We start from the raw sequence: 23993 nt of genomic DNA, 5'->3' as shown, positions 1-23993 counted from the left end.
CTTCAGCCTCCCAAGTAGCTGGGATTACAGGTGTGCGGCACCACACCAGGCTAATTTTTATATTTTTAGTGGAGACGGGGTTTCTCCACATTGGCCAGGCTGGTTTTGAACTCCTGACCTCAGATGATCCACCTGCCTCGGCCTCCCAAAGTGCTGGGATTACAGGCATTAGTCTCTGCACCCAACCAATAAATATTCATTTTTTAAAAACCCATTCCTCATTTTGATGTCCTAGGAAAGGCAGAGGGCTCCAGTCTTTGACTTTGAGTCTACCAGGATCACTCATTTAAATTTTCATCTTCGTGTGGCACTGGTAGCTGTCTTCAGGCATGAAGATGATTTCTCTGAGTTTTCTGCATTTCACCCTTTCCTTTTCATCCAAAGAGCCAGCTCACTCTGCATGTTTTTGTTCAAAGTGCAATTTCCTGGTTCATCAAATGCCTGCAAAGTTTCATAATATGGAGGAAACAAGAAACCCTGCATGATTACTTTACTATTTTTTAAAGTATTATTATTCAGTATTTCCCAAGCAGCCAGAAACTGATTTCCTTTTTCAAACATGAGATAGAGTATAATGAATGAGTTTAAGAAAAAAAATAATACCCAGGTAGCTGTTTTAAACCTGAGGGGAAAATCGTCCACCAGCCTCATATTTCAACTCGGGTCACAGTGACTTGAGCATGTCCCCCAAAGCTAGCAATTGTGTGCCCGTGTCCAGTGAGGATAGTTTATTCAGCCATCTTCTGCCACGAAGGCCCATAATTCACCTCCCGGCGCCACCTGTCAGCAGCTAGTTAATAAGTATGGCCTGGTGCAAGAGCTTGGAGAAGAGCCCAAAAAAGGTAAAACCTCCCTAGACAAGTCAGGGTTGGATTTTGAAACGGAGAGTGCGTATCCTGGGCACCATGGCCTGCAGAGATCCAAGGAGCATCCATCACTGAGTCCACCACAGGCCCCAGGAAGCCTGTGTGCTGAAAGGAAGGATCTGTAATTTGTCTCGGTCCCCGAATGAGTGGGGCTACTTGTCATCATGCAGTTTCCTCTCCAGGAGGCTCAGGATGGATAACACAGGGCTCCTGCCTAGGAGGCCAGAGGGGAAGGAGACTTCATTTTTCATATGCCAGTGAGGGTAGGGAAGACACCCCATGTCTGCACATGTGAGCTCACTGGATAGGGCCTTATGAGACCAGCAGGACTCTGGAGCTTCCAGTCAGCCTGGGGCATTCCCTCGTCTCTATCCAAACATTATTGCTTGGTTCCTAGAGATAACAGGCAAGACAGATGCCCCACAGTGCAAGCCAGCCTGTGTTCAGAGCAGGAGGTTCAAGAGAAGCCCTATCACAGGGGATGCAGTGCCTTGAGAGCCAAAATGGGCAGCTGGACCATCCGACTGTCTTGACTGTGTCTTTGGCTTTCATCCCCCAGGATATTTTCAATGCCGTCATCAAACAAAACCCCTTCCTTGTGTACCAGCTCCCCTGCTTCTGGAATGTGCAGCTGTCGGACCACACCCGCTCCGAGCAGTGCTACAGAGACGTGTCTGATCTAAAGGTAGGATCAACACATGCACATCCCCGGAGGTAGGGTGAGGTGGGCTGAGAGGACCTCCCAGGGGCATGGATGGCTGGGATATTTATGTGCAATGTGGTGATAGAGATAAGGGCACAGGAGAGCGGAATGAGTATGCTTTTCATCTTTGTGGGGTGTTGGTTTTTTTCCACTTTTATTTGGGCTTTCTGGAAAGCCTAAAGCCTCCTGGCGTAAGAACCAGCTTGTGTGGTTATTATTCTTGCCATCTGCTGGTGGGTCTTTTGGTTCATGCCAGCTCCCCAAATCTATTCATTCAACTCAAGCAAAAACATTTATTGAGGGCCTACTCTGTGCCAGGTGCTGTAGATGTGGATGTGAATAACTAACCTGCTTCCAAGTCATGTATGGCTTGGAGGAGGAGAGAAATGTGCAAAGAAGTATAAGTATTTTAAAAAGGACAAGTGCTATGACAGGTGTGGGTGGGTGAGTGGGAGAGATGCAAGCATAAATGTCTCATTCTTCCTCACAGAGGGGGGACAATGACAGAAAAAGCCTTCATCACTACTCTCTAGGTACCAAACACTGTGAATGGACCTGGCTATAGAAAGAGGAAGAAGACAGGGTGTATTAGTCATCTACTGCTATAGATAATGCTGCATAACAAGCTATTCTGATAGTGGCCTAAATCAGCAACCATTTATATAGTTGATGAGTTTGTAGGCTGGTTGGATGGTTCATTTTTTTACTGGTTTAACAGAGTATCTGTGGTCAGCTTCAGATGGGACAGCTGGTGACTGGGGCAACTTGGCTGTCCTCTGGTATGTCCTCTGTCCCCTCAGCAAGCCAGTATGGTGTTTTCTCATGGTGAGGCAGAGGTGGCAGAGGAAGCCCTAATACACGGGAAGAAACCTTGAGTCGTTGTTGCTAATATCCCTCATTGGCCAAAGTAACTGTATGACTAAGCCCATATGATTACTTTGAGTAGGGAGTGTGAGTTAAGGAGTGTGTCAGAATTCCCTCCCTACAGTGGAAGGAGTAAAGACTTGACCACAACTATTCAACAGAACGAAGATTTTAACACAGGCCTGTCTGACAGCAAGGGCTTTTGCCTCTCAGGTTGTATCACAGAGGATTAGATACATGCGTCCTTAAAGAGTTTGTTTCATATAAAGTTTATATCTATTGCAAGTTTTAAAAAGGAAAAAGGATTGCAAAGCTAGCTTTTCTAATAAATTAGTCTTTTGTACTTGGCTTCTGATCCATGTCCCCATGTGGGTATTATGTCTTATTTATAGTCATAATGCATGTTAAATGTGGTTTTCTGCTTTTCATTTGTTTCATATCATAAGCATTTTCTGGGTGAGCCACATGGTGTTAATGAACATCATATCCAATAGTTAGTCTGTTACCTAGCCACTCCCTTGACCTTAGTTGGTTTCAAATTTTCATAAATATAAATTATATCTTAATTAACAGTTTTGTCCATGAAGCCCTTCCATCCATTATTGTTGTAGCTTGCCTTTCCAGGAGTGAAATTATAGCATTAGAAAGAAAGAACTTTTTTTAACTGCATTTGAAATTTATTGCAAAATATTAGAAAGGATTTAAAACAGAGGTTCCTGCAACATTCATTCCTTCCATCAGCATTTATTCAGTTCCTTCTGTATATCATGTGCTTGTTAGAAATAAGGAAAAGAGAAGAAACAGAGAGGAATATTGTCAAAAATATCATGGATTAAAAAGTTTGGAGAGGGGGGCAAAATAAAACCAACCGTGTAAAGAATATGTAAAAATGCTGGATTAAAAAATGTTTTACATGCTTTGAAAGCATAATTGATCGGTTCATAAAGCAAGTAAAGAAAGCAAAGGCCAGAAACAATGACAGAGTGAATCCAAGAAGATAAGCAAAGAGCAACTGGATGTCACCTTTGCCCTTGGAAGGGATGATCCCTAGTGGCAGGGAGCCTGGTTTAAAGGTGAGCCTGGTATTATAAGAAATCTATTTAGTCTTTGTCCCTGGTTCCTGGAACAGAGGTCCTAAAACCCTTGAAATTTCCTGCGTGATAAGAACAGCTTTTATTATGTATATGAGCCCCTTTGGGTTATACCTGAGTTTATGCTAATGAGGTGTCTTAGAGTAGGGCCTCTAGAGAGCCTCAGGATGGAAAGACCAAGTGATTAGAGGGTTAGAACTTCCCCATTGATCAATTCCCACCTGTGAGTGAGAACATGTGGTGTTTGGTTTTCTGTCCTTGCGATAGTTTGCTCAGAATGATGGTTTCCAGCTTCATCCATGTCCCTACAAAGGACATGAACTTATCCTTTTTTATGGCTGCATAGTATTCCATGGTGTATATGTGCCACATTTTCTTAATCCAGTCTGTCATTGATGGACATTTGGGTTGGTTCCAAGTCTTTGCTATTGTGAATAGTGCCACAATAAACATACGTGTGCATGTGTCTTTATAGCAGAACAATGAGAACACTTGGACACAGGGTGGGGAACATCACACACCGGGGCCTGTCATCGGGTGGGGGAGAGAGGAGGGATAGCATTAGGAGATATACCTAATGTAAATGACAAGTTAATGGGTGCAGCACACCAACATGTCATGTGTATACATATGTAACAAACCTGCACGTTGTGCACATGTACCCTAGAACTTAAAGTATAATAAAAAAAAAAAAGAAAAGAAATCACTCAGCAAATATAAAGCTTTGCCTGTGTGACTTCTTTCATAAAATAAAGACTTTACAACACTCAAAAAAAAAAAAAAAAAGAACTTCCCCACTGAAAGTTCCATGGACCTCTGGGAAGGCAGGAGGGTGTGCTAGAAATCAAGCTCTTTAAATGCTCTTGAATAACAAGATTTGATGAACTTCTGGGTGGGTGAACACTATTGTTACTGTAGGGTGGTGTGCCCAGAGAGGGCATGGAAGCTCCATACCCCCTCACCCCACACCCCCATATTTTGCCCTATGTACCTCTTCTCTCTGGCTGTTCCCAAGTTGCATCCTTGATAATAAGCTGGTAATGTGTTTCCCAGAGTTTCAGGAGCCATTCTAGTAAATTATGGAACCCAAGGAGGGGATCATAGGAATCCTTGATTTATAGCAAATCTGTCAGAGGACAGGAGGCTGGGATTTGCAACTGGCATCTGAAGTGGGCAGCCTTGTGGGACTAAGCCACTAACCCATGGAGTCTGATGCTTTTGTCAGGGAGGTAGTGTCACTGTTGTATTAAATTATAGGGACCCAGCTAGTGTTGAAGAACTGGTCATTGTAGGAAAATAACCCCACAATATCTGGCATCAGAAGTCTTCTGTGTGAGAGTATAGAAAAACAGTGGTTTTTCTCAATAGGTAACTGTATAATTTATTGTTCAAACAAGCGAATGCTATCATGGGTTACAGAGGGACAATAGGCCAACAGGCAAAACATATAATTATTCTGTTGAAATACTATACACAGGACCTTAGGCCCACAGGAAGAAAGACCTCACATAAAGGCCTCACATAAAGTCAGGATCCACAAAGAGTATTATCCTCAGTCGATAAACAGTTAATAAAACTCAGAGTGTACAAGAAGACAGTAGAGGTTGTTGTCTGTTTCATCCTTGGTTTTAGGTAGAATAAGGGAGAAATGTTTCCTCTGAGATTTTATTTTAAGCCTATGCCCATATTATTTTGGGGGCTGAAATTACATGTGTGGGAGCAAAAATGGAAAGAAAAAAATTAAAAATTTGCCAGGCACTTGGCAGAAACTAACATAAATCTGATCTAGAAGAATATTCTTAAAAACAAGTCTTCAGAATTTTTTAGGGGAAGTTACAAGGAAAGCAAGGTTCTCAGTTAGGAATCACAAAACACACAAGGAAGTAAGCTACCCTGAGAAAGTGCAAAAACTGAAGACTGGGGTTAAATCTGAAAGACTGCAAATATTGGACTTACCAGATATAAAACATAAGTATTTTTATTACATGTAGAAATAAACAATGAATATTGAAAGTAGGATGAAGGAATAGTAGATTCTCAAAAAATGAATAGCCCTATTTGGATTAAATAGTATTTTTAGAAGTGAAAGATATAATTATTGAAATTAAATGGATATGTTAAGCAGCAGCTTAAACACAGCTGAAGAGAGAATTAGTGAACTGGAAGAGATATAAGAAATTACCCAAAATGCAACACAGAATGAAAAGAGAGAGAAAAACTGAGAAAGAAGCAAAGAAATTGGGATATGTCTCATTGGACTATCAGAAGGAGATAATAGAGAAAATTGGAAGTGAGGCATATCTTAAGTATGCCAAGAAACAATAACAGGTTGTACACCTAGAAGAATAATCTTTCAAGCATAAGATAACAAAGAGAATTTTCTGCAAACATGCAAAGAAACTTCTAAAGTATTGTCAGCCTTAATAACAAAGAGATCCTCTCTAAAAGAAAACTATATTTATTCTGGAATAGTGCGTTGCAATGGGAATATACGTGCCATAGCAAACTATGTGCATACCCAGGGAGATAAAGGAAGATAAAAGTTTTTAAAGGAAAAATGAAGAGGATTTTATAATTGTTCGGAGATAATTATCTTTGGCCAAAGGATCAGTAACAAAGTTGACACCAGTCCAAGACTGGACAGGCAGTTGCTGGGCAGATGTGCCTGCAGAAGTTTTTATTCTGTGTGTGTAAATTTACGATGGCATTTGTGCAAGATTGTGGTTTTCACAGAGTCTTTTGTAATCATTCTTGTTACCAGACACTTGTGGATGAAAAGCCTCTTTCCATGGCCTTCCTGGTTCTATTTGTCAGGGTTTTGTTAACACAAATGACTCCATTTTTATTTTGGCAACATTCATATTTCACCCTTTTGATCAAGATGTTTCTCCAAAAGTGTCACTGTTCAATCATCCTTTAGTTAGGTTTTCATGTCTCTCAGTGCCAGGATGGACCTCTCCCAGGTTTCTGGTCTTGTTTCACGTTGGAGAGAATGAATGGCAGCTAGGAGTCAGTGTCAAAACCTTTTTAACCACATTTGAGCCATAAGGAAGTTTAAGTGGGGTGCTCCTAGTCTGTCTACTTGGAGTCTGTAATTAAGTTCAATTTTGTCTGTTCCATAGGCATATGTTACCGTCTCAAAGTGCTGGGTTAGCATTATACTGTTAGGATTTGTATATCTGTAAAAAATTTGAACAAGTAACAGATACAAAATTAAAGAGGAAAATGCAAAGTAAAATTAATAGTGATGTGACAAGAACAGTTTGCATAAGGACTTTGAGCAATAAACCTAGGCTTTAAAGACAACCAATTGAATAAACAAAATGACCATTATCCTACCATGTGAAAAAGGTAGGCTTTATTATATCATTATGATATAGCGCCTTGTTCTGACATCTTGAAAAAAGCTGTCTACATGAAAACAATCAACTCTCATCCTGGTTTGCAGTTTGAATGTCTCCGGTAATGGCATGGGACAGTTTGGTGAACTTTGTGTGGCCCAGACATCAGGCACAAGACTTGTTTCTTAAAATTCATCTAGTTTCAGCTTATAGGGCTTCCAAAACAGAGAAATTCCCATTTGTGGTAACTGCATAGAAGACAGTAGGATTGTAGAAATCTAGAAGAGTTCTATAGGCAAATAACAAATAGCAAATTGCTCTATAGGCAAATAACAAGAACTTGAAAACAGTACACACAGCTATCATCTAATAACAGGTGTATTCTAGCTTTTCTTTAGAAACATAACTCGTGTCTGCATTTTTTTCTTTAAATCATGGCCATATGGGATATTTTCTGTTTTGTTGTGGTTCTTTTTTATTGATGGTCATGCAGTGAGTGTTTCTTGGAAATGGCCAATTTTTATTAAAATATCTCCGGAAGAAAAAAAAAAAGAAACATAACTTTTTCTTCCTACGGTGATATTGACTTTTCCAAAAATAGAGTAAGACAAATTTGTTTCTAAAATACATTTAGTTTTTATCAAATATTGCCTGCAAGAATAGTGATTTGACCACATAGTAATCTCAGATTTAAAAACCTTTTGAAGCTAAGCTGGTGTCAAGTGCTGTAGTTCTAGCTACTGGGGAGGTTGAGGTGGGAGAATCGCTTCACCCCAGGAGTCTGAGGTTACAGTGAGCTGAGACTGTGCCACTGCACTCCAGCCTGGGTGACAGAGAGAAACCATGTCTCAAAAAAATAAATAAATAAATAATAAACATAAATAAAAATAAAAATTTCTTGAGGTTAATAAGATAACCCAAGACAGACTTTAGGTTATACTTACAGTCCTAATGTTCCTGGACCTGCCAGGAATTGACAATTTTTATTCATCTACTCTAAGGCTGAAAACCCTAGAAGTCAGGCAGTTTATACTTATTCTCAGATACGACATTTCAGTCAAAACCTTGATGATATAACCAATTGTTTCCATTGTATCCTGCTATAAAGAGAGAGTTAATTTTTTTTTTATTTTTAGGAGAGACAGAGTTTCACCATGTATGCCAGGCTGGTCTCAAACTCCTGGCCTCAAGGGGTCTGCCCACCTGTCTTACAGACATGAGCCACTGTGGCAAGCAGAGAGAGCAAATGTTATTGAACTTGTACAAATAACCACATTACCATAAAAAATAAGAATACTCACAAAATCTCTCCAAACTTTGGAGAGATAAAATTGGAAGAAAAAGGAAATCCTTCTACCTTGTTCACAAATATATAGTTTACCGAATTGTTGCGCACTATAGACAGCTTAGGGAAGAAAATTTCCTTAAATCTGGAAAACAAAACATTTAAGTGAAGAACTAACAGTGTTTTCAATAAAAGTCAAAAACATTATCGGTTACTTAATCTCATGCAATTTATTTTTGTGCTGCTTGAGCTTGATTAGTAGTTTCATGAATTCATGTTTCTTCATTGGAGTTCTCAAACATTTGCATTTAGTCCATTGATCTTAAACTTTTTATTAACCTATATCTAAGAGTACTTGTTAGAGTCACTGCCATAAATTTGCTTGCAAATGCCTTTAAAGAAGAATTCAAAACAATAGCTGTGGATAAAAACTTAGAATACCCATGGCTAAAAATCTGATGGGAGTTCATTATAATAAGCAATTAACATGGAAATTTAGTTATTTTTGTGCCACACAACATAATGTCTAGAATTTTAACTAATGTCATATTAGATTTTTAAGAATTTTATATAATTTGGGTACATACCCATAAATGTAATGCAAAGAAGATCTAGTATCACTTATTATTTGACAGCATTTAGCATGCAGTTCACAAAATAAGACTAATCATTTAATATTTCTACAAGATGAGAAATACATTCTTTGAGACTCTCCATAGTCTGGAAAATCCAGAAGTTAATTTCAGGTCAATAAAACTTAAGTTAGAATTTTGATTCAGGGAAACCTGCCAAAGATTTTAAAAGGTTGAAAGCATTTGATGAGAAGTTACTGTGACGTAATAGTCATTCATGTAACCAGAGTGATTATCAAAAGACAATACAGAAACTTACGTGGAACCTTAGTGCTTTCAAAACTCCATTTTCCTAAGTAATCAAATACTGAATAAAGATAACACAGGAAATTATATTGATAACGTATAAAATGTTTGTTTCTTAGGCCAGTTACTGAAAAGGTAAAAAACAACTTCGGCAGGTTGATTGCTTCTCCTTATGAGAAGCCAGTGTATAATAGATAACCAGGTGGTCGACCTGATGAAAACGGTACTTGAATTTAATCTGACATAGAAAGAATGAGTCCAAGGTTATGAGTGTATACCATATTATACAGGAATGTAAACAAGAAAACTAGCATGTTGAGCAGGGGAATACATGGCCCTTAGTAATAGCACGGGAGATTTCTTGGTTACGTGGGATAATTCAGACATGTCAAGAAAAGCCAAGAGTACAAAATCAAGGTATACTGGTGGAAAACATTGCCTTTGTAGGCCTTCAGGATAAACTTTTTTTTTTTTTTTTGAGACGGAGTCTCACTCTGTCCCGAGGCTGGAGTGCAATGGCGTGATTTCGGCTCACTGCAACCTCCACCTCCCGGGTTCAAGTGATTCTCCTGCCTCAGCCACCCAAGTAGCTGGAACTACAGGCGTGTGCCACCACACCCGGCTAATTTGTTGTATTTTTAGTAGAGACAGGGTTTCACCATGTTAGCCAGGATGGTCTTGATCTCCTGACCTCATGATCTGCCCGCCTCAGCCTCCCAAAGTGTTGGGATTACAGGCATAAGCCACCGCACCCAGCCCAAGATAAACATTTAATGGACAAGCCATAATAGCAGAGTTAGAACTGGGGGAAAAAAAACAGTTACAGGAAGGAATGGAAAAAGGAATGGAAAACTTAAAGGAGAGAGTTATCCCAGGCCTTCTCAAGGGTAGAAAGAGGAAGAGCAGAAGGCAATGATGTATGACCTGAAAATCACATGCAGCAAGATATAGCAAAAGTTGAACTTCTGAGACATGAATCTGAAAAGCTTCCAGAGGAAACCTCTGCCTCAAGAAGTGAAATTACCATTCTAAATGAAGAAGACAGCATTTCTAACCCGAAACTAGGGAAATTAAATGGATCTCAGGAAGAAATTTTGCAGAAATAGAAACTATAGTTCAGAAGATGGCAGTTAAACAGATTTCAGAATTAAAAATTATAATCTCTTATGGTTTTACTAAGAGCAGATCAGTACTTCAAGAAAACCTTGTTGTTCTAACATAGGGGATGAAATTTTTAGTTTTGTTTTAGTGTATTTTTAACAGCAAAGCTCAATCTTTAGGAAGGCTTATAAATAATTCCCTTCTAATTACAGGCAACTTGATCACACCCACAATTTCTTTTATAAATTTATCCTTCATAAACTTTATTGTGACTTACTCAGACCTTTTACAACATGCTTAAACTTTCTGCTTTGTCCTTTACTTTCTCTTTATTAAATAACCTGTCATTTTAAGACAAAAATTTACCACATAAGATTCTTTCTCATAGGAAATGCTCTTTTCTTTTTAACCGTCCTTACCAAAAATACATCCTTATATCCATAACTTTCTTCATATTACTCTCCTACTTACTGGTTCCTGTTTGTCTTGTTTCTATTTCCATTCTAAATATACTTTTCGAGGCAACCTTTAAGTAACCTTTGAACTGGACAAAATTATTCTATTTTCTCAGTAAGAAACATATTTTTTATGCCTTGTAATTTCATTCATCAAAACACATCTTATTTGGTATACTTTGTGATATGATTTGGCTGTGTCCCCACCCAAATCTCATCTTGAATTGTAGCTCCCATAATTAACACATGTTGTGGGAGGGACCTGGTGGGAAATAATTGAATGATGGGAGCAGTTTCCCCCACAAATTTCTCATGGTAGTGAATAGGTCTTACAAGATCTGATGGTTTTATAAGAGGTTTCACCTATTGCTTGGCTCTCACTCTCTCTTGCCTGCTGCCATGTAAGACTTGCCTTTTGCCTTCCACCTTGATTGTGAGGCCTCCTCAGCCACGTGGAACTGTGAGTCCCTTAAACCTCTTTTTCTTTATAAATTACCCAGTCTTGGATATTTCTTTATCAGCAGCATGAAAATGGATTAATACACTTTGTATACAGAATTATATATAAATTAATTAGGATTTTATTCTTAGTAACCTTAATTTCTAGTGAAAACCTAGGAAGCCAAAAATTTTGAATTCTCTGTCACATATCAGCATTTTGTAATGAGAACTATTTTATAATTTTTAGGAACATGTTTTAATAGACTCAAATATATTTAAGAAGCCGAAAACAAGTTATATTTATGTTCAGCAATTTGTTCTTATTTTTATGGAAATGACCCAGACATTTGATGAGTGTTTTTTATTTAATGTAACATAGCATAACCTTATGATTTTAAAGTACATGAAAAGTTATTTTATAAACATTTATTCCACATTCCATTTATTCCAAATGTTTATTTTATAAACTATATATTTTTTTAACTTTTCTTTTTTTTTTTTTTTTTTGAGACGGAGTCTCACTCTGTCACCCAGGCTGGAGTGCAGTGGTGCAATCTCGGCTCACTGCAAGCTCTGCCTCCCAGGTGCACGACATTCTCCTGCCCCAGCCTCCCGAGTAGCTGGGACTACAGGCGCCCGCCACCATGCCCGGCTAATTTTTTGTATTTTTAGTAGAGACGAGGTTTCACCGCATTAGCCAGGGTGCTCTTGATCTCCTGACCTCGTGATCCGCCCACCTCAGCCTCCCAAAGTGCTGGGATTATAGGCGTGAGCCACCACGCCCGGCAAACATTTACTCCATTTACATTTACCTAATTTACTGACTTTTAACAATTCACCTAGATTACTTATGAAAACTGAAATATTACACAAAGCAAATCATCAAGTTATTTTTCTGTTAACCATTTTTGTATTTTGTGAATATCAGGTGTTTGCTTAAGTAAGAACCTGAAAGTAAAATACATAAGTATTTTGCCCACAACTCAGAAGCTACAACTGTTTTTATTAAACCAATAATATTAAATGAGTCCTACTTATCAACGAGTTACACAAAGATTATTCTGTTTTCAAGTTGAGTTCATAGTTTCATGACTTTAAAACATGTAGCAGAAACAAATACAAAACCCAGCCAAAAATGTATGCTGCCAGTTTTGGAGATATTTCTATTTTTATTTTACCAATGATTTAAAAACCATCTTATTTATCAAAGTTTTATTTAAGTCATAGGAACTAAAAGGCTATATTTTATATGTGTGATAATTCATCTAAGCCAATCAAAATAAAATTTCTTAGGAGATTTTTTTTTTGGTCAACTATTTCACATTTTACTATGTAGATACAGCATAACATATATTATATAACATAATACATGTTATTCTATAACATGTATTATTCATGTTCTGTTATATGAATATACTATGAATATTATATTTCATTATACATTTTATTTTACATTTCTGAGATTTTACTATGTAGACATAACATAAAATAATAAATGTTATATGTATTATTCATGTTATGTTATATGAATACTATTCATTATGTTATATCATTAATCAATAATTATTGAATATTAATATTAATTTATTAATATTAATATCAATTATTTAATAATTTAACAGTGTTAAATTATTGATATTTAATGATTTGATAATATTAATATTTATAATTCAATAATAATGTTCTATAATATAATATGTATTATTATAACAACTATTCCAGATTTTACTTTGTAAATACAACATATTATATAACATAATACATGTACCTGTTGGTAACCACACCTAAACACATAGACACACATACACAAAGATCTTACTGCTTTTATTTTAGAATTTTAGCCAGGAGATAGTAATACAAACTCACCCATTTATAAACAACGATTGGATTCAAATTATATTTCTCTCAAAATTGGGACCTTTTTACATGGCTAAACTTAATTGCTAATCTAGTGAAGGCTATGGATCAAAGTTTTGGATAAAGCAGTTTAGTTTTTTAAAAAACCTCTTTTACCTTTTTTTGTTTCCTTTCTTCAGCTTCAAATGAGTTTACATTTTAGCTGGGACTGACTGAATTGTATAAGAAAAACAAAATCTCCAGTGGCCTTGAATTAGTAACACATTTATCTTTGTTCGCTGATCCCCAATGCTAGTCAGTGGTTATGGGGAAGCATCTTAACAAGAGTTTTGTTTTCCAGTTATTTATTTTTTTTAATGGCCCCTGTGTGGCAGACACAACAGTTTTTATGCTGGAAAGAGATACCTTATATTACTGCTCTGACCTCGAGATTTTGACCTGAGAGCCTAACCTTCATAATGATTTATCTAATTTTTATTATTTTAAGCTATCAATCCCCTTAGTTAACTGCTCTAGCACCCTAAGCAATTGGTAGCCAGGCAAACCCAAATTTACATTTGCAAAAGATATCTAGGTTGGTTACTTTGGAGCTGTTGTAATATGTAAAGCCATTTATTTAAAAGCCCTTTAAGACTTTTTTTTTTTTTTTTAAATCTTGGCTAGAATGCCATAAGCACTGAATTTTATCTCAACACCAGCAGAAAAGTCAACTGATTTAGACCAGGCGCAGTGGCTCACAACTATAATTCTAGCACTTTGGGAGGCCAAGGCAGGTGGATCACTTGAGTTCAGGAATGCGAGACCAGCTTGGCCAACATGGTGAAACCCCATCTCTACTAAAAATATAAAAATTAGCCAGGTGTGGTGATGTGCACCTGTAATCCCAGCTACTCAGGAGGCTGAGGCAGACGAATTGCTTGAACCCAGGAGGCAGAGGTTGCAGTGAGCCCAGATCGTGCCACTGCACTCCAGTCTGGGCTACAGAGCAAGACTCTTGTCTCAAAAAATAAAAAAGAAAAGAAAAAAAAGTCAATAGATTTAAAGTAGGCAGTAAAAAAAGTAGAGATAGAGAACTAAGAAGGCTCTACAAGTTATCTATGTAATCAGAAACTCTTAATTTGGGGGAAAAAAAAACAAGAAAATAGAAAAAAGAAGCTTGGGGAGTTCAAATAATCTGTGTGGTGGCTGTTGATCCAAAAACATGCATGAGGAAAGCCTTGTAATTAGCTGGAGTCTCTGAAAACCTGGCATGCCTTCATGTTGGAGAATCCCATTCTATTTCTTATCAATCTCTTGAGAGCAAAGAAAATTCCATAAATCCTATCAGAGAATGTCAGGATTTTGGACTTGTGTCTCTTCCTGTGACATTTTGGTAATGTTCATTGTTATTATATCTGATTTAAAATACTACATAAACTTAGCTGATAAAGCAGTGGCAGGATTTGAGAAGATTGGCTCCAATTTTGAAAGAAGTTCTATTGTAGGTAAAAATTATCAAACTGCATCAATTGCTACAGAGAAACTTTTCATGAAAGGAAGAGTCGATCCATGTGGGAAACTTCATTGTTACCTTATTTTAAGAAATTGCCACAACCACCCCAACCTTCAACAACAACCACCACCCTGATTAGTCAGCAGCCATCAACACCAAGACAGGACCCTCCACCAGCAAAAGGATTGTGACTCACTGAAGGCCAGGTGATCATTAACATTTTTTAGAAATAAAGTATTTCTTAATTAAAGTACGTATTTTTTTAGACATAATGCTGTTGTACATTTAACAGACTACAGTGTAGTTTAAACATAATTTTTATATGCATTGGAAAACCAAAAAATGTGACTCACTTCATGCGGTATTCACTTTATTGCAGTAGTCTGAAACCGAACCCACAATATCTCCAAGTTATGCCTAGATATATATCTGTCCAAATACACACACACACACACACACACACACAGAGCTCATTAGAACTCCAGGGAGAAATTCATAAGTCCATTTTCATCGTGGAATATTTAACATGTTTTTTTCTTTTTTTTTTTTTCTTTTTTTTTTTTTTTGAGAAAGAGTCTTGGTCTGTTGCCCAGGCTGTGGTGCAGTGGCATGATCTCAGCTCACTGCAACCTTCACCTCCCATGTTCAAACGATTCTCCTGCCTCAGCCTCCCAAGTAGCTAGGACTACAGGTGCCTGCCACCATGCCTGGCTAATTTTTGCACTTTTGGTAGAGATGAGGTTTCGCCATGTTGGCCAGGCTGGTCTCGAACTCTTGACCTCAGGTGATCGGCCTCCCAAAGTGCTGGGATTACAGGCATGAGCCACCGCACCCAGCCCATATTTTTTTCAAATGTTGAAATATCAAAAGACAAAAATTACTGAGACATAGAAGATTTAAACTACACAGTTAACATGTTGACTTATTGGGCAAATAAGGAACCTTGTACCTAATGATCTGAGAGTATACCCCCTTCTTAGGCTCATATGGAACATTTATTAAAAAGAAACCAAGTACTAGACATCAATACATTTCAAAGAATGATATTATACCATAGTTCTCTGAAGAAAGCAAAATTAAATAAGAAGGCAGTAACAATTAAGATTTTTAAAAATCTATTTGATTACAATTGAAAACATACTTTTACATTCTCATGGTTCTAAACAGAAATCATAATTTAAATTGAAAACTACTTAGAGCCTAAATGAAAATAAAAATAATATGTCAAAATTAGTGGGATAAAATAACATGTAAGGAAATGTATATCCTTAAATGTTTATATTAAAAAGAAGAAAAGTTGAAAATTAATAAGCGAAGTTTGCAACTCAAGATGATATATTAATATAAACAACGTTAGAGTCAGCCGGGCCTGGTGACTCATGCCTGTAATCCCAGCAACTTGGGAGGCTGAGATGGGAGGATCCCTTGAGTTCAGGAGTTTGAGACCAGCCTCAGCAACATAGCAAGACCCCCATCTCTACCAAAAAGTAAATAAATGGGGGGATGGGAGTGGGGCGGTGGTGGTAGCTACTCGAGTCCCAGCTCCTAGGGAGGCTGAGGCAGGATTACTTGAGCCCAGGAGTTCCAGACTGCAGTAAACTGTAATTGCACCACCGTACTACAGCCTGGGTAACAGAATGAGACCCTGTCTCTAAAAACAAAACACAACAAAACAGAACATTAAATTCAAATAAAATAAAATTGAAGTTGGTCAACAAATTGATCAATAAAGTCAAAAGTTTGAAAGGGACCAATAAAATAGACAAAACTATGGCGAGACTCATCAAGAAAAAAGAAAGTGAGCTCACCAAGAAATTCCAGGTCCACTTACTCATTCTCTCAATGTTTTTGAGCAAGTGACTTCTGAGTTCTAGATATACGGCAAAGATTAAAGCAAACAGTCTCAGTTGGTGGAGCTTTCAATCAATTAGCAGAATTGAAAAAAAAATAGAATACTGTGAACAACATTATGTGAACAAATTTGAGAATTTTTGTTAAATGGACAAATTCCTAGAAATGTGGTACTTACCAAAACCGATTCAAGAAAAAAGTATAAAGTTTAGATTATCTTCTAGCCATTAAACCTTCTTAAAACAGTACCCCTAGATGGTAAGTAGAAATAACTTCTACTAATTTTTTTAATCCAAGGACATTTCCAATTTTAAATAAACTTTTCTAGAGAATATGAAAAGAGGAACACTTTTTAACCCATTCAGCAAAGCCAGGATATTATCAACACCAAAATCAGACAAAAAAAAGTGTATTAGTCTGTTCTCATGCTGTTAATAAAGACATACTCGAGACTAGGTAATTTATAAAGGAAAGAGGTATAATTGACTCACAGTTCCACAGGGCTGGGGAGGCCTCACAATCATGGCGGAAGACGAAAGAGGAGGAAAGTCACGTCACAAAGATAGGAAGATTGCAAGCCAGTCTCACTCATGAATATAGATGCAAAAATCTTAAGCAACATATTTAGCAAACCAAATCTAGCCATGTATAAAATAGATAATATATCATGGCCAAGTTGGGTTTATTCCAGGAAAGACAAGAGTGATTTAGCATTGAAAAATTCACAAGTGTCATTCAGCATGTTAATAGATTAAAGGAGAAATACCAAATAATCATATAAACAGATGAAGGAAAGTTATTTGACAAAATTACATGCTCATTCATGATAAAAACTCTCATAAATAGTAACTAGTGAAAACCTACAGTAAACTATTGCTGAGATTTGCTCAGGGCCGTGCAATTAACCAGTTGGAAAGAGGAGAGGGTGCAAGAGCACGCACACATTTATGAAAGTATTTTAGTATATGAAGAGGCGACATACCTGATCATTGAAGAAATGATTACGTTTTCCATAAATGGTGCTGAGACACCTGATTATCCACATGGAAAAAACTTAAGTGGATCCCTGTCTCATACCATGCATAAAATTAATTCCAGATGGATTAGAAACTTAGAAAGTGAAGGGCCAAATTAAACTTTTATTTTTTAAATGAAAAGGGAAACTAGCCTTAAGACTTCAGAATGGGGAAGTATGTATTCAACAAAACATCAAAAACGCATATCATAAATGAATGAATCCGTAAATTTAATCACATTGATATCAATAACTCCATCAAACAGACATTAAAAAGAGAAAAGCAGGCCAGGTGCAGTGGCTCATGCCTGTAATCCCAGCACATTGGGAGGCCAAGGCAGGCGCCTCACTTGAGCTCAGGAGTTCGATACCAGCCTGGCCAATATGTGAAACCCCATCTCTACTAAAAATACAAAAATTAGCCAGGCGTGGTGGCGCACGCCTGTAGTCCCAGCTACTCGGGAGGCTAAGGCAGGAGAATTTCTTGAGCCCGGGAGGTGGAGAGGTTGCAGTGAGCCGAGATTGTGCCACTATACTCCAGCCTAGGCAACAGAGCAAGACTCCATCTCAAAAAAAAAAAAAAGAGAGAGAGAGAAAAGCAAAAGATACTTCAACACATGTAACTGACAAAAGAGCACTAAACAAAATATATAAACAACTCTTAATAATGAATGATAAATCTGTAAAACATGTAAACAGTCCTTTCACTTGGTTGCCAGGCAAATGGCCAATAAACACATGAAAAGATATATAGCCTCACTGTTCATCAGGGAAGTGAAAATTAAGACCACAAATAATTTTATAGCCACCAAATTGGAAGAGTGATACTATCAAGTCACAGTTGACCAGTGGTCTCTTATGTCACCCATAGGAGTGTGTACGGATACACCAAATTGGAAAACACTTTGGCACTATATTGAAGAATTGAAGTGGAATATACCTTACAATCTAGGTCTTGGATGTAATAGGTCACAAATGGAGAAGTGGATACTTTCTAAAGAAAGTCATGTTCAGCCATCAGTGAGCAAATTACAACAGATAGAACTAGTGCTTTGGAAGGCTTGTGTCCTCCTGATAAATGACATTTCTTGACCAGGCAGGGCACAGGAGACTTCTAAACTCTCAAGTCTTTTTATATCAAAAATAAAAACATAAAAATAAGTACAACTAAAAACTTTGGCAGACCTTGAAAAGGAATAAAATTCTGAAGGCCAGTCACGGTGGTTCATGCCAGTAATCTCAGCACTTTGGGAGGATGAGGCAGGTGGATTGCTTGAGCCCAGGAGTTTGAGACCAGCCTAGGCAACATAGTAAGACCCCCATCTCTACAAAAAAATACAAAAATTAGCCAGCATGGTAGCATGCGCCTGTAGTCCCAGCTACTTGGGTGGCTGCGGTGGGACGTTTGCATGAGCCCAGGAGGCAGAGGATGCAGTGAGCTGTGATTGTGCTACTGCACTCCAACCTAGGCAACAGAGTGAGACCCTGTCTCAAAAACAAAACAAAGCAAAAAATTGACATATGCTGTAACTTGGATGAACTTTGAGGACTTTATGCTAAGTGACCTAAGCCAAACACAAAAGGAGGAATACTGTAGTATTTAACTTAAATGACTTATGTAAAGTGGCATGAAACATGCTACTTCAAATGGCATGCAATTTAAAATATGAATTATTTCTGGAATCTTCCATTTAATATTTTCAGACAGCAGTTGACCGCTGGTAACTGAAGTGGAGAAAAGCAAAACCGCGAGTAAGGAGAGGCTGTTGTACTCCCAAGGGGAGAACATAAAAAACAGCAAACAGGGGGTCCTGCATAAACGGAGAACGGGATTGAAAAAACAAAAGATGGGAGGAAGCAGATAAAAAGAATGAAAATAGGCCAGATGCGGTGGCTCACGCCTGTAATCCCAGGACTTTGGGAGGCCGAGGCGGGCAGATCACGAGGTCAGGAAATTGAGACCATCCTGGCTAAGAAAATGAAACCCCGTCTCTACTAAAAATACAAAGAAAAATTACCCGGGCGTGGTGGCGGGCGCCTGTATTACCAGCTATTCGGGAGGCTGACGCAGGAGAATGGCGTGAACCCAGGGGACGGAGCCTGCAGTGAGCCGAGATTGCGCCACTGCACTCCAGCCTGGGTGACAGAGTGAGACCCCATCTCAAAAAAAAAAGAAAAAAAATAGCAAAGATGCACTTTGACCAGGACTCTGAGACCCAGATTGGCCTAGTGAGACACACGGTGTTCTTGGGTCATCCCTGAGGGCTCCACAGAAATGTCCAGGCATCCCTGAGGGCTCCACAGAAATGTCCAGGCACCGAGAGGACCCAGAGGGTCTCACCATCCGGCTCAGTCCCACCTGGGAGGTGAATCATCCCTTCATCCTGCATCTCCATGCTGTCTACACTACTGGCCTATGAATCACTTAGTAGCCGTCTCAGTTATCAGATTGACTCTCTGGGCATCACAATGCTTGTGTTCAAGTCGCCCTAATTGTACTTCGTCATGGCCCCAAAGTGCGAAAGCAGTGGTGCTGACGTATTATAATTATTCAGTTTTATTGTAAGTTATTGTTATTAATCTTTCACTGTGCCTAATTATGAATTAAACTAATCATAAGTATGCATGTATAGGAAAAAACATGGTATGAGGTTAGGTACGTGATACGGTTTGGCTGTATCACCACCCAAACCTCATCTTGAATTGTAACTCCCATAATCCCCATGTGTTGTGGGAGGAACCCAGTGGGAGGTAATTGAATCACATGGGCGATTTTCCCCATACTGTTCTCGTGGTAGTGAGTAAGTCTCACGAGATCTGGTGGTTTTATAAGGGGTTTCCCTTTTCCCTTGGGTCTCATTCTTTCTCTTGCCTGTTGCCAATGTAAGCCATGCCTTTCACATTCCGCCATAATTGTGAGGCCTCCCCAGCCACATGGAACTGTGAGTTCTCCATTAAACCTCTTTTTCTTTATAAATTACCCAGTCTTGGGTATGTCTTTATCAGCAGCGTGAAAACGGACTTATACAGCACTATTGCATGGTTTCAGGCAACCATTCTGGGTCTTGGAATGTGTGCAGATACTACTGTAGACAGGGGGACCCTGCCTCTCCTGGTCTCCCTCAGCTCACACTCTGCTACTCCAAAGGAAAGTCAACCTGAGCAGCCCATCTGTGGGAAATGTGGGGGCCCCATGCTGGGTCAGATGATTGAAAATGTCAGTTAAAGCAAGAATCATAAAAATATTTTAACCTTGATTTGCTTTCTTTTCATCCACAGGCCAGGTTTTTTGGTCTGCTAATTGAGTGCTGTATTATCTTGCATAAACCACCCTCAAGCATCTTCTATGGTTATCAGTGTCCTTTCATTCAAAGTGAAACAAGAACTTAAGGGACCTTCCAAAACAACTGGAGGAGAGTCCTGGGTTAGTTCTATTTTCCCCCCATTTGGTCTCACCCACACCTAACGCAAAAGCAAATTTGTTTAGGGACTTCTTTTCATTGAGCTGTTGCAAAGCGTTTAGTTTGCCTTTCAGGAAAACAGCAATTCGTTGCAGTTACATACCATAAACTCAAATAATATTTAATTAGATTTCCAATCGCATTAGAAACACAAGATATAAAAACACCTTCGGTAATAATCACAGCTCACTCTTGCTGAGCATAGAGCCCATTTGTAGGAACAGACATCCTCTGACATCCTACTAGCGAGAGGCTTACCAGCTTTGGGCATCTAGTCTGCCCTAGGTGTCCATGGAGAACTTTGTGCTAAGTAGAGGTTGGTTAAGAGAACTTCTAAGGGGAGAGGTGTTTTCACTGAAGAGGCAAAAGTGTATATCCTTTGGGAGCCACGCAATCTTGTAAATTCTGATGACAGTTCTGCTTCTTAACAACTGAGGGACTTGAGTAAATCACTTAACCTCTCCCAGGTTCAGTTACATTATTGAGAAAATTGAGGCCATTATTCTTTGCCCCATTCTCAGCAATGCCCCTTGAGTGCTCCATAGAAATACACTTGACTTTACCTCAGTCTTTTGTGTTTCAGGACCTTCATTTTTATCTCTTTAGTCCTTATGCTTGATGACTCAGCCTTCCCTGGCTGAGTCTTAAATTAAAAAGAGAAGAGAAAGGCCCAAGGGAGCATCTTTTTATCACTTTACCAGTAGCACAAACTCTTAGGAGACCAGAGTGTGTAGTGTGCTGGTTTAGAGAAAGGAGCATGAGAGAAATTCTGTGAAACTTTGCTCTAGTTCTTGAGCCTTTGATGGACCATTAGAGAATGAAGCTCTGGCCAGAATCAGTTGGTAATGACCAGGAAAGGGCAAGCAGAGGGTCTACCAATGGGTCTCTCTAGGGGTTTCTAGAGTCCCAGAGCTGAGTAAGCCATGGTTCCTGCTCTCAGGAAAGTCTCTAGTGAGACCTAATTGGTGAGTAATGGAAAATTCTAATAGAGTCTGCTAGGTGCTGTGATGTAAGGAAGTGAGGGAGCCTAACAGAGCAAGAGGAGGGTCTCTGAGCCAGTTGGGGAGTGTGATGCAGAATCTGAATCTCAAGGAATTCAGATTCAGATAGGAAACCTGAGCTGAATCTTGATATCCAAACTCCCAGACACCTGGACTCTCTTCCTTCCCCATCTGCTGCCCTCACACTACCCCTCAGCCCCAAAATATCCTTGCTGCCCCTCTCCACAGTGCTGTGAAAACTGCTGCTCCTCCCCTGCTCATATCTCCAGAGCAGGGAGTAAGTGCAAGGACTACACGAGAAAGAGTAGAAACCCAAATGCAAGTTAAGAAGAAATAGATGGACACAGCTGGGCCCAGGCCATTGCTTCAAAAATGTTTATGTAGAATGCATTGAGCTCTTTCTGGAATCAACAGGAAGTACATTTCAGAGGAAGTTGTTGTATCAAACCCCTATGAACCTCATTAGGAAAGTCATCAGCTCCAAGAGGCTGAAGAAGAGACCCAGAGACAGCAAACCAGAACCAGGCATGGTATATTTTTATGTATGTATTTATTTATTTTTTGAAACAGAGTCTTGCTCTGTCACCCAGGCTGGAGTGCAATGGCGCATTCTCGGCTCACTGTAACCCCCGCCTCTCGGGTTCAAGCAATCCTGCCTCAGCCTCCGGAGTAGCTGGGATTACAGGCATGGTGGTGCACGCCTGTAATTTTTGTATTTTTAGTAGAGACGGGGATTCACCATGTTGGCCAGGCTGGTCTTGAACTCCTGACCTCGTGATCCGCCCACCTCAGCCTCCCAAAGTACTGAGATTATAGGCGTGAGCCACTGTGCCCGGCCAACATGGGGTTTTATCAGGGGATTACATACAGGGGAGAGAGTCCAGTGGCAGCAGGCTGGACAGGAGAGCTGCCTTATGTACAGAAAGAGTCCAGTGGCAGTGGGCTGGACAAGATATCTGCCTTTGTACAGCCCAGTGGCGGTGGGCTGGGCAGGAAAACTGCAACTATCTGCAAACATCACGCAGTTTATATAGCATTTTCACTTAACACTCTCCCACTAATGACCTTGATAACGGTTTAAATCTGTGTCCCCATCCAAATCTCATGTTGAAATGTAATCCCCGGTGCTGGAAGTGGGGCCTACTGGGAGGTGCTTGGATCATGGGGGTGGTTTCTCATGAATGGTTTAGCACCATCCGCATCGTGTTGTTCTTATGATAGTGTTCTCACAAGATCCGATTGTTTAAAAGTGTATAGCATCTCCTCCCTTTTTCTCTTGCTGCTCTGGCCACATAGGACGTGCTTGCTTCCCCTTCTGCCATGATTGTAAGTTTCCTGAGGCCTCTCCAAAAGCAGATGCCACTATGCTTCCTGTACAGCCCCTGCAGAACCATGAGCCAATTAGACCTCTTTATAAATTACCAGCCCTCAGGGTTTTTTTGTTTTTGTTTTTGGAGACACAGCCTTGCTCTGTTGCCCAGGCTGGAGCGCAGTTGCGTGGTCTTGGCTCAATGCAACCTCCACCTCCCAGGTTCAAGCAGTTCTCCTGCCTGAACCTCCCAAGTAGCTGGGACTACAGGCACATGTCACTACGCCTGGCTAATTTTTGTATTTTTAATAGAAACGAGGTTTCACCATGTTGGCCAGACTGGTCTCAAACTCCTGACCTCAAGTGATCTGCCCACCTCAGCCTCCTAAAATTCAGGGATTACAGATGTGATTTCTTTATAGCAAGGTGAGAATGGACTAATACAGAACTCTAACTGGCAACCTTCATTTAACCCAAAATTCAGGACTTTGGTCCCATATATGGGCTCAGATGTTTCTTATAGACAAGGAAGGAATCTCTAGGTTGGCCACTCCTAGATTGTCTAGCTCAGAACACACGTTAAGATGAGTCTGCCGGCTGGGCGTGGTGGCTCACATCTGTAATCCCAGCACTTTGGGAGGCCGAGGCGGGCAGATCACAAGGTCAGGATATCGAGACCATCCTGGCTAACACAGTGAAACCCTGTCTCTACTAAAAATACAAAAAAATTAGCCGGGCGTGGTGGTGGGCGCCTGTAGTCCCAGCTACTCGAGAAGCTGAGGCAGGAGAATGGTGTGAACCCGGGAGGCGGAGCTTGCAGTGAGCCAAGATTGCGCCACTGAACTCCAGCCTTGGCGACAGAACAAGACTCCGTCTCAAAAAAAATAAAATAAAAAATAAGTCTGCCATACAGGATCATTCTAAGGGTTGCGTAAGTTGCTGCTCTCAGATGTGTTTGTCCTACAGAAGTAAGCTGTCACAG

General features: G+C 39.4%; 1 protein-coding gene across 4 annotated transcripts in view; it reads left to right on the top strand.

Annotated features, from left to right (window-relative positions):
- Positions 1–23993, top strand: part of LARGE1 (LARGE xylosyl- and glucuronyltransferase 1) — a 657275-nt gene that overhangs the window by 542870 nt on the left and 90412 nt on the right. For all 4 annotated transcript variants that reach the window (XM_054469723.2, XM_054469722.2, XM_054469721.2 and 1 more), the window contains one exon: positions 1426–1551. In XM_054469723.2, the coding sequence (XP_054325698.2) occupies positions 1426–1551 (126 nt within the window). The remainder of the gene's footprint in view (positions 1–1425; positions 1552–23993) is intronic.

This window comes from Pongo pygmaeus, chromosome 23 (genome assembly GCF_028885625.2).
Source record: "Pongo pygmaeus isolate AG05252 chromosome 23, NHGRI_mPonPyg2-v2.0_pri, whole genome shotgun sequence".
NCBI classification, from domain to species: Eukaryota; Metazoa; Chordata; class Mammalia; order Primates; family Hominidae; genus Pongo; species Pongo pygmaeus.
The sequence above is the reverse complement of the archived record's forward strand: the minus strand, read 5'-3'. Positions and strand labels throughout refer to the sequence as shown.